This window comes from Strix uralensis, chromosome 7 (assembly GCF_047716275.1).
Source record: "Strix uralensis isolate ZFMK-TIS-50842 chromosome 7, bStrUra1, whole genome shotgun sequence".
Classification (NCBI taxonomy): domain Eukaryota; kingdom Metazoa; phylum Chordata; class Aves; order Strigiformes; family Strigidae; genus Strix; species Strix uralensis.
The window spans coordinates 20,181,686-20,195,776 of record NC_133978.1 but is presented as its reverse complement, the minus strand read 5'-3'; the positions used below and the strand labels follow the sequence as shown (position 1 = coordinate 20,195,776).

The 14,091-nt window shown below is 38.9% G+C and overlaps 1 protein-coding gene across 2 annotated transcripts in view; it reads left to right on the top strand.

Annotated features, from left to right (window-relative positions):
- The window catches only part of TM9SF3 (transmembrane 9 superfamily member 3), a 53,076-nt gene extending 39,550 nt beyond the window's left edge, over nucleotides 1-13,526 (top strand). For both annotated transcript variants that reach the window (XM_074874770.1, XM_074874771.1), the window contains exons 10-15: nucleotides 3,049-3,188; nucleotides 4,772-4,840; nucleotides 4,934-5,080; nucleotides 5,510-5,593; nucleotides 5,702-5,778; nucleotides 10,279-13,526. In XM_074874770.1, coding sequence (XP_074730871.1) covers nucleotides 3,049-3,188; nucleotides 4,772-4,840; nucleotides 4,934-5,080; nucleotides 5,510-5,593; nucleotides 5,702-5,778; nucleotides 10,279-10,346 — 585 coding nt within the window. In that variant the 3' untranslated portion in view covers nucleotides 10,347-13,526. The remainder of the gene's footprint in view (nucleotides 1-3,048; nucleotides 3,189-4,771; nucleotides 4,841-4,933; nucleotides 5,081-5,509; nucleotides 5,594-5,701; nucleotides 5,779-10,278) is intronic.
- Nucleotides 13,527-14,091: the final 565 nt, after the last annotated feature.

Sequence of the window (14,091 nt, the reverse complement as noted above, 5' to 3'; positions counted from 1 at the left end):
CCAAGATCAAGAAATGAAGCTACAGACATCTTGATAACTGTGCTATAAAAGACAGTTGTGGTTGGATAAGCAGTACAGATGCCCTTTCATGCTGCCTGTGTCTGAGCTTTCTGCCTCAGTATCTGCCAGAGCACCACAGAGCACCATGGGCAGGGGCCACCCAACACACCTGGTGGTCCTTTGCAGGCAGAGCAGAGCAAGCTCTTCCTGCAAATAGAAATAAGTTTCAATATGGTCAGCTTGGAAATTCTTTGGATCCTGTCCAGGCCTTAATTCTTGAATGGCTCTTCTACCCACTGTACCTCAAGCAAGCTGGGCTTTTTTGGTCAGAATTTTAGTAAATGTAGCACTCAAGGTGATCTTCTTTAACGTTTTCAATACTTCTTGACATTTTTCTCTGAAAATTCTTGTCTGCTCATTCTTTTAGACTGAGCAGTTCTCAAGGGCAGGATCTGCGTCTATTAAGGGAGTGCGTTGTATACTTCTCCTGTAATTTATTCTTAGGCAACCTCAGTGTCCTGCTTAAGACACTATGCTTGCTTACTTGTGTTTTCAAGTAATGGAAGAAGATAAATGGGAGATACTAAATATGTATTAATTGTGTAGAATCTGCTTTATTTTTGGCAAGTATAAATGCTACCTATTTTTTCCTTATTGTAGTGGTTTGAACCCAGAGGGCAACTGAGCACCACGCAGCCTTCACTCGGGGTGGCGGGGGGGGGGGAGGAATGGGTGTGGGTGTGGTGTCACTCACCTATTAATGGTCACAGGCAAAAGACAGGCTCGTTGGGGGAAGAAAAAGGATGTCACTTTAATCAAAACACTAACGATAATTACATTTATCAAACAGAATGGGACAGTGAGAAGCGTTACCATATCTTAAAAAAAAAAACCAACCCTCCCCCCACTCGTCCCTTCTTCCCGGGCTCAGTTTGTTCCCAATATTTCTACCTCCTCCCCCAGCGGCACAGGGGCAGGGGAGGGGCTGGTCGGTGCAGTCAGTCCGCTGGTGCTTCCTCCAGGGCATGGAGAAGCACTTTTCTGCATTCTTCCCTCTGCTCCACGTGGCATCCCTCCCACGGGAGACAGTCCTCCACGAAGTTTCTGTGGCGTGAATCCTCCCCACAGGATGCATTCTTCTCTGCTTCTCTGGTGGCCTCCATGGGTGGCAGAGGGAAGGAGGGGGGCGGCCCTGCCCTCCCACCACAGGATACAGGAAGGGTCTCTGCTCTGGCACACGTTCCCCGCCATCCTCCTCCTTCCTTTCACTGACCTCGGTATTCCCATAGGTGTCCTTCTTGTAACTTGTCCTCAAAGTCCCCAACCCTCTCTCAGGTTTCGCTTCTTAATGTGTTATTGCAGAGGTGTGGCCACCTTCACTAATTGACTCGGCCTTGGCCAGAGGTGGGTCTGACTTGGAGCTGGGGGAGCTTTTGAGAAGCTTCTCACAGGGGCCACTGCTATAGCCCCCTCACCCTCCCACACTACCAAAAACTCTGCCCCACAAACCCCATTTATTTACCACCAAAGCTTCATATTTTAGTGGCTCGTGATGCAGTTCTTTAATAATCTCAAAGATATACAGAGCAGTCTGGACAGTGCTTCTGCTTGTTGACCACCAGTTTGGTGTACTGTACCCCTTCTGTGAAGCATGAAGGCTTGCTCTATCCAACTCCAGACAACGTTTTCTGTTCACATCTGGCCTAGGCTAGTAATGATATACAAGTCAGTAATAGAGGGATAACCTTTTGACAGATGTTGCCTTAAACTGGTGTGATTGACTTAATGCTAAGTTTGTATTGAGCTGATGTAGTGCAGTTTCTCATCTCATGAAGCCTAGCAGTTCTTGCTTTTCAGCTGCTTGCAGTAGATTTCTGTAAATATAACATATGTGAACAGCCTTTATTTATCCTGGAGTAAGTGCTTCTTAAACAAGTCAGTGTGTGGTTCTTAGATCTGGTCCTCTGTTCATTGTTTTGGATTAATCTGCTGCCATGGACTTTGTGTGCTGATGGAGTGAAAGAGGAATATAGCTTCTTTGCTCAGGAAGCACCAGGTTGTACGCAGAGCCTCAGGCAACAGTGCTTTTAAAAGACAGTATTTTCATATGTTTGCATAGAGACTGTCACAGAGTCAATATTCAGGACTATGGTTATTGCATTACAGGCAACTGTTCTGTCTTTAATTATCAGTATCAAAAAGTTAAACTGTCTATTGCTAATCCATTGTGTGCCAAAGAGTTAGGAGTAGAGAATGTCTTGTTAAACATTTGAAATTTTCCTGTTTTGGAAGATAAAAATATGTTGCCTTCAAGGAACAGCAAAAGTAGAGTTACATACATATACTGGAAAAAAGATGACTCATGGTAAAATTTTAGGGAGGCTGTTTCATTAAAAAGAGCTGGAACGTTGGTTTGACTTTGCTGCATTGTGCATAAACCTAATCTCTATATTTAAGTAGGGCCATTGTGCTTCTAAATTGCGTATCTGTGCATGCCAGTGGTTACTTGTGTCTTTGGCAGTCTGTGTTATTAATTACCTTGTGGATAATAGAGAAAATTGAACCCAAAATTTTGATTGGTAGTATTTTGACATAGCTTTGCAATTCTTCTCTGGGTTTCTTATTTGGATTGGATTAAAAATTTTGTACCCAGCACTTGTAACTTCGTGTGCAACTGCCTAACTGCTAAATGTTCATTCCCAGGGATAGCACGCTCCGCAAAAGTTTGCGAAGCTGACAAAATTTTCTGTGATGAAGTACCATGAAGATTTCAATTTCTTTCCTGTGCAATGTTTTGAGTATAATGATTAGATGGTTCTGTTGTCTCAACTGATGCAAGAAAATATACTTAATAATGTTTATTAGGAAGTTTCTCAGGAAATAAGTACTTCCATTTGATAAAATACATGTATGTTGACTAATGCTTCAGAACTAGGAGTATGATTCTACAGCAATAACTACTAAGGACTAATATATACAGAGTGGGTTAGTTATCTTTTGCCATTTTATATCTGATTTTTAAAATTATTATTTATTTTTTGCTTACAGGTGGCAGTGTGCTGCATTTGTTTCTTTGTCATTCTTCCATTGAACCTTGTTGGTACAATTCTTGGCCGAAATCTGTCAGGACAGCCTAATTTTCCATGTCGTGTCAATGCAGTGCCTCGTCCAATACCAGAGAAAAAATGGTAAAGACAAGCATGAGTATTAACTAGAAGTATTCATTTCAGTATGTTTAAAATTACTTTTCAGGTGTGATCGTTAAAATTTTTTCTGAAATAACTTTTTTTAAAAAAAAAAATGAGTTGTGTCTAGAACAGCAGCTCTACTGACATTTCCTTAATATGATTTTTCTGTTGAATTAAAACACCATGGTTAATAGTTGCATCAGATTTTACAGTCCTGGATCACAGATTCACGTTTGGCCTGAAATGGTCTTTAGTCTCTTGTGTAAAAAGGATGGTCCTAACCCAATTGTTGTATTAGGTATCTTGAAACTAAACCTTTCTTCTTTAGTTAGTGCCTCTTACAGATTTAGGATTGAATGTGCCTTGGAGGCAGACCTGTTCTTGTTGATAGTCTCCATGTACAAGCTGAGACGTATTTGCAGGGTGATGGTGGGGAGAAGCTTGCAATGCTGTTCCCAATTTTGCACTTTTGTTGATGGCACAAAGCCTAGAACATTCCAGATGTATGGTTTGAATTGTGAATAAGCCTTGCATTATTTTTGAAGTGAATGTAAAGGGGTGCCTAGTCTCAAAAAGTAGACTTAGTTTTTTTGGAAAATCATGAATGCAGTCTTTTTTGCCTATTAATTTAATTCTGAGATGGAAGCAGCAAGCTATGGAAATGAAAATATCCTCAGAGGATTTTTTAATAGATTTTTATTGCTTTCCCTGTTCAGAGGAATGGAACAGGCAAAGTGAAGGGGGCACTGAGACATGTACACCCATGATATCTAGGAAGTGCAGCACACTTAGTCTCTTCTTAGTGGTGGGTTGTGCAGTTCAGATGCTAGGATTTGATTTATAGTGTGACCTGTATCTTGGGGATCTGATGGATTTTTATGGATCAGCCTGACAGATAAAAAGAAATAAGATACTTCTCTTGAAGATGATGAAATTGCACACCATCAACTTAGACAAGTCTCCCTATAAATAATAAAAGAAACTGCAAATTAAATCACTGGTTACTAGGTAGATTCGGTGTCATTGCAAGTACTGCAGAGAGGTCACCTTTAGTAAGTGACAGTATCATCGACAGGTAGCTGAGTATTCATTTTTGGCCATATGCTCATGACTCAGTATAGCATTAAAAATAAACACTGGTTCTTAATTATATAACCATCACCCTGCAAAATTTTCTTTGCGCTTTTTGCTGTATTTGTAGGCATCAACAGTGCTGAGTTTTCCCTGCCTTCATTCGAGGGTAGTGGATGCTATGGGGCTTGATTGCTTAGGCCCTTTTTGGGCGAAAGAGATTCTTTCTGTAGCCTTTAAGGCTGCTTAGATGCCTAACCTTATGCCTGTAGGTGATAGGCATGAGCCTTATGTTTTGTTTCAGCATTCCCCAAGACTAACTCCTCCTTCTATCCATACACATGACATCTTTGGGGGAATCTTCTTTCTAATATGCTGGTCTGAGGCAAAAATGTTCTTAGCATGCCTTTTAAATAATTCTCTGTGCTATGTTAATTATCTGGTTATATGTCTCAATACACTTATAAATGAAGGATTAAAATTGTCCCTAAACTAACCTTAATATCTCTCAGGTTCATGGAACCAGCTGTTATTGTTTGCCTAGGTGGAATCCTCCCTTTTGGATCAATTTTTATTGAAATGTGAGTATGTCAGCTATTTGCCAATTTGATTAAAAATTATAATAATTTAAGTTCAATTACAATACATCAGCATATTCTGTTTACTCTCTTCAGGTATTTCATTTTTACTTCATTCTGGGCTTACAAGATCTACTATGTTTATGGCTTTATGATGTTGGTTCTGGTTATCCTCTGCATTGTGACAGTTTGTGTGACTATCGTTTGTACATATTTCCTGCTAAATGCAGAGGATTACAGGTGGTAAGTGTTGCATTATTTTCATAGTTAACCAGATTGTGGGAGTTTTCTAGAAAAGTAATGTTTCTTCAGTCTAGATGGGTCTTTTCAAAGTGTCCCATGTCCAGATTTTAGCTGTAGGGAATAAAACCAGTTCTTGGATCCTTTCTGTACAGGAGCTTTCTGTGTGTATGTGCATCTGTGTATGCCTGTATGTACATATGAAAAAAAAGTATATCAAGGCACACAGGCATATGAAGTCAGATCATCACCTGGTATCAGTGGTAGCTGTTGCCATAGAAGCTTCTGTCACAGCAGACAACATGTAGATGTTGTTAAGTAAGTCTGTAGAATCAGTACGCTTTATTTTCAGGGTAAGGTTTTAGTGCATTGTGCATATTCTTGGGAAGCCTTTTGGTTAGATATATGATGGACATGCATGTTTGCTTTCAGGCAATGGACAAGCTTTCTTTCTGCGGCATCAACTGCGATTTATGTTTACATGTACTCCTTTTACTACTACTTTTTCAAGACAAAGTAAGTGTAGTTTTCTTGCTTCAGTATCAGGTTACCATATTGCCAAATAAGTTTACTGATAAAAACTGAGGAAAATACCTAGCATAAATTCCTATCTTTCTTTTTCAGGATGTATGGCTTGTTTCAAACATCATTTTACTTTGGTTATATGGCAGTATTTAGCACAGCTTTGGGAATAATGTGTGGTAAGTTTCAAATATATTGACAGTTTTCTGTCAGAATTTTTCAGACTGTCATGTTCCTGATTTTAGCTCTGTGGTTTTGGTGGTGGAGTGTGTATGTCTGCAAGATCTGCTCAAAAAAGCTTACAATCTTTAAAAAGAATCTTAGGGTTCTCTGCTTATACTTGGTTCCTACCTAATATAGGAGATTTCTGTGGATTGTGTCTTCTGATAGGAAGATAATTTATGTACTGTGCAGAGCATTTCACCTTCAGGGCAAGCTTGAAGGACTCAATACTGGGCAAGAAATTCTGCAAAATAAAGTCCAAATTAAGTTGAGTTCATGCTAATATTTTGTTTTGGAGTTTTTACTGTTGCACCAAGACAAGGAGTTAGGTATACCCATTGAGGCAGCAATGGTATCACAATTCTGATGACACCACCATCTGTATCTTGTGGCATGTATATATGAGGGTGACCAGAACAGAAAGGACTGAAACTTCAGGATAACACTTGAGAAATAAGTATTGGAATATTCACATGAGAGTGCTCCTCTGTGCAGCTGAAATTCTGTGCTTTTTAAGCTACTCTTTTGACAGATATTTAGAGAAAAACATAGTTCTTGACATGGAGGTCCTCTGATAAAGTCAAATATATTTGTTCACCTGTTAGCTTTATTTTTATCCTTTGCTTTATGACTTTCAGAAAGTGCTACTTGCTTCTTTTGCACTTTTGTATGATGTTATTATTTGCTTTTTATGTGTGATCCTTGTTTAATACTTTCCTTCTTAGCAGTGGATGAATAGTCCTGTAGACTCTAGTGGAAGGATTTATTTGAATTAGATATTTGAGACACGTGATGTCTTACAGGAACTTCACTTTCTGTAAAGTATACATTTCTTGATATCCCAAGAGAGTGGGTAATTTCACAATGCTTTTTAAAAAGGGGAGGGAAATAATCTCTTAACTGCTGAGTACCTGTTCCCCTTTTCTTTCACACAATCTAATCTTGCTTCATCAGGTTCTTGGCACATTACAAGACTTCCCTGCTGTTCTGGTAGTCTTGCAGCCATTTTTTTTTTCCTTTAATAGGCTTATGCTTTTCAGCTCTAATCTTTTCTTTTTAAAGTGCTCAGGCTGGTATTGATTAAAATGTCTATGATGCAGAAGCCAAACTTGCCCACCAGTTTCTGTAATTAAAGTGTTTTTTAAAACATGGAAAAGGAAGATTGTCAAATGCTTTCTCATCATGGTAGGACACTACTTGATGGGATATAAGAGTGAAATCCAAATGTATTCAAAATCAGAAAATACTTTAACACTTTAAACTTTATTTCCACAGCTCTATTGAGATTTCTTAAGTGTGTTGGAAGAGAAGCTGTGAGATTCCTTTTTACTGAGAACTCCCATTTGCAGCATGTGGAGGGAAGAAAAAAATTCCCTTGTCAAAAAGCATTTGTCTAGGGAACTTGCTGCCATTGAGGTCTAACAAAGACATTTGTGTTAAAGAATTGTGCAGTGTGCGTGCTACTGACTGTACATCTCCTGTGAAAAGTGTGCAGAACTGTGCTTTGGAGGCTCATGCGAATGGGCGTGTTCAGCGTCTCACAGTTGGATGAGAGACAAACTAATTTGGATCCAAAGCAGCCACAGGGAAACTCTGTAGGCTTGTATCATCCAACTCTGGTTTTAGTGCCCCTGACAATGCCTAGGAAACTCAAATCCCACATGTAGTGGGATGCTTTGATCCACAAAGTCTGCTGCCCTCTGCAGAGCATCTCAGTTCTGGGACTGGACAGTAGGGAGCCCATGAGAACTTCCAGACCTTTTCAGCTCCTCATGTTTCCCTCTTAGTGACAGAAAAGAATAAAACTTATTCCCCAGCTCAGTGGATGGCTTAGGACCTAGGTAGTATAGAAAGGCCTCTTGCAATACCACACTTCAGCATCCAGATAAATACTGTAAGTATGATTGAAGGGCTTTTAAAAAAAAAATAAATCTGTGTTTACAAAGTCACAACTGTCGTGTTAATTGGTTTGAAGTAATAGGTGGGAATTAAGTTTTCTGTTTTGTGTTTGCTCTTTCTCACTATTTTAATTTTTCTCTTTATTTAAAAGCTTGTTGTTCTGCTGAAATATGCTTGCAGTCTATTTCTGCTAAACCTACATAGGCCATAAGCAAGTTATAAATATAATCTGATAAGGTGTTTAATAAATAAATCATTCCCTTTACTATGGATTTTTTTACTCAAATGAGCCAACTGTCCAGCATTTGTTTCAGGAAGACATTCTTTAGTAGTCATTGTCTAGGGTTTCCCCCTCCCTGCCCCATGTTTTATTCAATGCCCATGAAATAGCCTTGAGGCTTAACCCCTGCCTTGGGTATTGGCCATTAGTGGCCTTCATGGATAAGGCTCCTGTGATTCAGAATAGGTTATGATTTGTTTATGGGGTTGAGAGCTTGAGGTGTCATGTGACTGCCACTCTCTACTCCTCCCCCTCACTTCCATCTCATGCACGCATTCTCTAGATCCCAAGTGAAACACAATGCTTTGCTCTCCCAAATCTCCCTGATATGTCATCCCATCACTAGAGAAACACTCAAAGAACAAGTTCTGGAATGTATCTGAGTTTAGCAACTAAAATGGGCATTGGATCTGTTGGCAGTGTCTGCTTGAACAGGCAAAATATGATGAGTCTTAAAATGGGAGTCCAGTGCCATGATTTTGTCCATTTACTGCATAAGACAAGTTTCTACAGAAGACTCTGTTTGTGCTCCTGTATGACTCCAAGCTCACATTGCCTCCTCTGAACAGCCCGTGCTTGGGTCTGTCGGAATGCTGTACTGGTCTCTCTTTGAACTGCCAGGCCTTCCCTCTGCTGCATCCTCAGCACACTTAATGCTTGCAAGCAACAACCTGATCTTCTGTCTGCTGTATTTGTTTTAATCAAACTCTGTTTTGTCCAAGTTAGTAATACAAATCCCTCATTTGCTGGCCAGTGGAAGGGTTGTCATGATATTTATACAGTTTGAAATGCTGTGCAGCACAGGGGCTGACTCCACATGCTCTTTACTGCTCTGATAGCATTGGAACAATGCATCAGGTTTGCCTTGCACAGATTTCCTGATTAGATATGAATGTGGGGCTTTGGGGGGTCTAAAAACCAAAATTTTGTGAGCTTAATGGCTGACCTCATGAATTATCCAGTCGGTTCCCAGGATTTAAAGAACTGTCCAGGTTCTGAATAACTCTGGTCAGCAATGCTAGCAGCAGGTCTGTATGACCTTAATTTCTAAAGGCAAAAACAACTTTGTTTTTATTGGAAAATGAAGTCTTGGCAGAAGACTTAGCGTTGGTTAGGCTTTTGTATATAACACATCTTGTGCAAGTCTGGTGCATCCCAGATCACCGAAAATGTTGTTTCATGCTTTGTTCTGGGCTTTTCTGTATTGTTTTGGGGAAGCAAAAATATCTTTTCTGTTTAGAGTCTGTTCTCTACTGAGCATCCAAACATTTGATGTTAGGAGTTCTCTGTAGTGAGTTACAGGCTCTGATTTCTCTGTCCTTTTCTTCCAATATTTTATGATGTGTTATTCTGGCAATCTGATAGCAGTTGTCTACAATTCTTGCTTGATTTTCAACTTCACTTCTAACCTGACAATTAGCCAAATTGACTTCCACAAGATTGATTTACTCTCATTTTGCTTGGAAGAGGTGAAGGTATCCCTTTGGATATTGTAAGACAACAGTATTTACTGAGTCTGGCAAACCTGAGGTTCTGGGTTTGACCAGGTAGGTTGCTGAATCTCTTTCTGAGAAGAGGTCTTGGACCAGTGCATTGCTTTTATTTTTCTAGATGTCCTTAGTCCTGCAGTATTTTGGGTTTAGCACAAACTGTTGCCCCTATCAGAAACCCAGTGACCTGTTCTTTTGTTACTGCTGTGACAATGCATACTCTGCTCATGACTCTTACTAATTTGAAAACCACAGGTTGCAATTTCCTTTAACTACTAACTGCTACTAGTTTAATCTCTTTGTACAGACCTCCTTGGAGTTTAAGACTCCTGGGATGGGGATCTATTATTATTTGTGCCTTGTGGGAAGGAAAAAGCCATCTGCCAATAAAACACTCATCCAGAAGGCATGTAACTTATAATAAAAACCCGCCCTCCCATCCACCTTCCCTGCAGAGTGGGTGATTGTATGTTTTTTACCCTCTGTTCAGAAAAAGGGACCCAGTTATTGGCAGCAGTAGGGGGTTGCTATATTTATCGGGGCCAAGTGAGCATGGCCTCTTGGTAAGATGGCTTAATGGATTTAGATTGCTAGACTTAAGGGAGTTCTTGCCAGACGTTCACTGGGAGCATGGATAATTAGAGTTTGAGAACAAGAATTGCAGGTAAATAATTTTCTGTGTGCAGAGTGCATACTTTATGTGACTTTCTCTGTTTAAGTATGTGTGTTTTATACTGCTGGCTTATTTTGATGATCAGCTCTAACAGTGTTTTCGGTTTGTTTTGCAGGAGCTATTGGTTACATGGGAACAAGTGCCTTTGTTCGTAAAATCTACACTAATGTGAAAATTGACTAAGGAAATAAGAAAATTGAACTATGGATCAGTTCCTGTTTTCATGGGGATGAACTTGCACAACAAAAAGCGCGAGAAGAGATTTGGGTTTTAACACTGGGCACTATATGGGTCTCCATTTTGTGGATGGCTTAAAGTAACATCTATTTCATTGATCCTAGGTTCTTACTGACTGCTTTCTCCAACTGTTCACAGCAAATGCTTGGATTATATGCAGTAGGCATTACTACAGTACGTGGCTAATCTTCCCCAAAACAAAAAACAAAAAACCTAGCTCATTAAAGATGAATAGACTAGCTCTCTTCAGTGAAGAGGACAAACGGTTTATTTAAAGCATTTGTTCCATTCAATAAAAAGAGGGAAACTTGGCTGCTAAAACTACTTGATTAGTAGTCTTCCTGGTACTTAACATTTCTAAATTATGTAAAAATGCTGTTCCAGAAAGATTACTCTTCTGATTTTTACTGCCATTGCCAGGATAGGAGGTATGTTTTATATTTTGACTCCAGGTGCTTTTTGGTTTATTTGCGATATCAACTATACCCTACACTCATTTGTTTAAAAAATAATTTAAAATATATAAAAAACCCATATGCATGTAATATATCAGCTATTGTTCTAGTTGGACCAACTTCCCTTTATTTATCTTTAAAGTAATATCCAGCTACATCTTAAATCCATCCAAAGAAAATACAGTCTGAAGACGGGATGTGTTCTCTGCAATGCAATTTACTGTACAGTTAGAAAGCAAAATGTTAAATGAAGAGGATTGTTTGTTTTTTAATAAACACTCTGAGGTCTAGATTAAAACAAAACCAACATTTTAACTGAATGTCTAAAGTGATTCTCCTTTTTTCCAAGTTAGTCTTGCTTTTTTTTTTTGTTTGGGTTTAAATGAAGATTTTCCTTTAGACATTATACAAGGGGTAATAAATGTATATAACATTAAATAATGTAACTTAGGTGTAGATCCCAAATGTATTTGGATGTACAGATTTACTACAGAGTACTTTTCTGATGATTCGGTGTAAAAATGTGTGAATTTGGGTGGCTTTTTACATCTTGCCTGCCATTGCATGAAAAGTTGGGGTTTCTTCACGATGTGTGTATGTCATGCTTTTCTGTTCTATTTCCTTTCTCAAGGTCTTACAGGAATTAAATTTGTAATTTAGAGCATTTTAATTTTTGTTAATCCTATCTGGACACTTGTGTAACATCAAAAGCACAGTTGCTTTAGAGTGTTCAGAAAACTAAAATAAACTTTTCAGACAAAAATGTTCTGATTGTGAAAATAGATGAGTTTGCAGTTGAAAATGTTTGAAAAGGCAATACTGCTGAACACCAGTTTCTGTATACAATATTAGTGTGGTTTTCAAATATCAAAACCCCATGCTTTAAATTCAGAATTTGCTTACAACTGTATTGTACAATACAGCTCCAAAGTGGATGACCAGCCCAAAAAGATTCTTCTTGGCTGAACTGTTTGTGGAGAAATCTGTTTTGTGATCCACCTAGTGTACTGAGAAAAGTGGGGGTAAGCGTGGACTGAAATAAATGAGCAAATAAAGGTTAAGTCTTTCTAAGATGACTGTTAATTATGCACTGTATTTAGCTAGAAATATCCTGAATGTGTTTGTGACAGATTTGAGAGCCAGTTGGCTTGATGATTTTTTTTTTTTTCAGGCATCTGCCACATAGGGATGTTTTCATCAGCGGGGCTGTCTGAAATAGAGCACCTGCCATGGAGAAGGCAACTTCCTGAATTTAAAAAACGAGCACAGTATTTGTATTGATTAGCACTGTATTGTCTCTATATAAAAAGCACTGATCGTGCAGTAGCCACAGTGAGAAACAACCATGCTTTGGCAGGGTTGTGTTGGAGGTTGGGAGAACCGGACTGATAGGTAATAGTGAGAAGCAATGCATCCTGCTGTACGTGGCTTCTGAAAAGTATTTGAGCTTTCAGCTCTGATTTCCCTGGCCAGTCTCAACCAATCTGTCAGAAAATAATTAAGTTTTGCTTCACGTGAATGGTTGGTGTCTGTAGCTGAACACTCTGCTGTTTAACAGAAGATAATTTTTTTTTTTAAAGTACAGGCTGATTTTAAGATGAGCTTATAAACTGGGTCAACAGTTAGTTTTCCTTTTTTCCAAAACATGGAGACTTAGAGCAAAGAATGGGTTTTGTACTAGTTCTTGCTAGTGCATACAGGTGTGGGAAGCCCTCTTTTCATCCATGTTCTTCTAAATCTGAAGTGAGAAGCCATTATCTCCACACAATAAACACATTAAGTACTCTGCTGAGATACAAGTTTTTTAAAGGGAATATTTTGATAATGGGTCTGTTTCTCTATTTAGAGCACTGCTATGTGATTAGTCTATCAGAAATGTCACTAAACGGTTGTGAATTTCATTTAATCACTTTTTAATGCCACAGAATGGTGGGCTGCCTACTTGCTTTCTCTATCCTCTGGCATTATTAGATTTCGCATATCCAGATAGGACTATATAGCTTTTGAAGTGACATTGAAAAGATACTTACTGCACAGGCATTGCTTTTGTTTCTGCAAGCACGTTCCTCTGGAGAAGTACTGTGTTTAAATAATAGACATTTTTATACTTCCACCCTAGCACGTGAGTAAGTTGGGGGTTTGCTTTGTTTTCCCCCTTCCCTTTGGTTTCTGAAGGAGTGCAAAATGTGACCAGTTTTCAATAGCTTGTCTTTATGGTTGCTATTTGGGGCAAGGCTATTTATTTGCCCCCCCGCCCCCCGAAACTGTGGGTATAGCTTGAACCATCTTGCTTAATAGAATTCGGAAGCTCTGCTTAGATGATGTAGTCCTTCCTCTTTTATGGAAGAAATAAAGAGCTTACAGCCAACACTCCTCTTTCCATGGTTGTTTCTTAGGATTTCTGGTTCTTGAATTCAACCTTTTGGTAACTCTTCAGTTGGCCGCCCAGTGCTTCTCTTCCCACTTCTGGTACAGAGGCCAGAGAATTGGGTAAATAGTTGTGTAGCAATAGCCAATCTTGATCAAGTGTTTTAGATAAATACAATTGTAAATATTTTCAGTTGAGGCAGAGTGAATATAGAAAGCATCTCTGGTACTTCATGTATGAAAAGTGGTGAACGCTGGATTGGAGATAATGGAGACTGCAAATAAACATTTTGTTATGCTCTCTTTTTGATGTCTGAATGTTTTGAAGCAACAGTGTCTGTTAATTCCTCTCCAGAATTACATTCCAAAGTATGTAAAAGGCACACGATTAAGTTGTTTTCTGTGTGCTAGTCTAGGTGTATTTCTTTAACAAGTTTCAGGTTAAAAAAACTAAAAACCAAATACTTTTTACACTTCTGATGCTAAAACTGGGTAAAATTGATAGCACATTCTTATCACTGTCATTACTGCAGAGGTAACACAAATGAGACATTTTGCTCTGGTTTCAGCATGACCAGCATCTAGCCAAATTTGCCCAATGAAGTATATATACACAGCTTCACTGAAGACAGCAAAATTACATAACTGACTGCATCAGCAATTTTTCCACTGGAATGTGTCTGAAAAGCATAAGCTCAGGAAAAAAACAAGTCTCCAGTCTGTGGACAAGTGAACTTGAATAGTTGGAGCTAGAGTTAAGGGGTCCTCTTGTCTTGAATTAATTCTTAACTCTGCAGCTTGTGGTTCACTTTGAGTTGGAGCTGTAGGTTGGAGAAGGATTCCATTTTTGGATCCCTTGGATCTTTTCT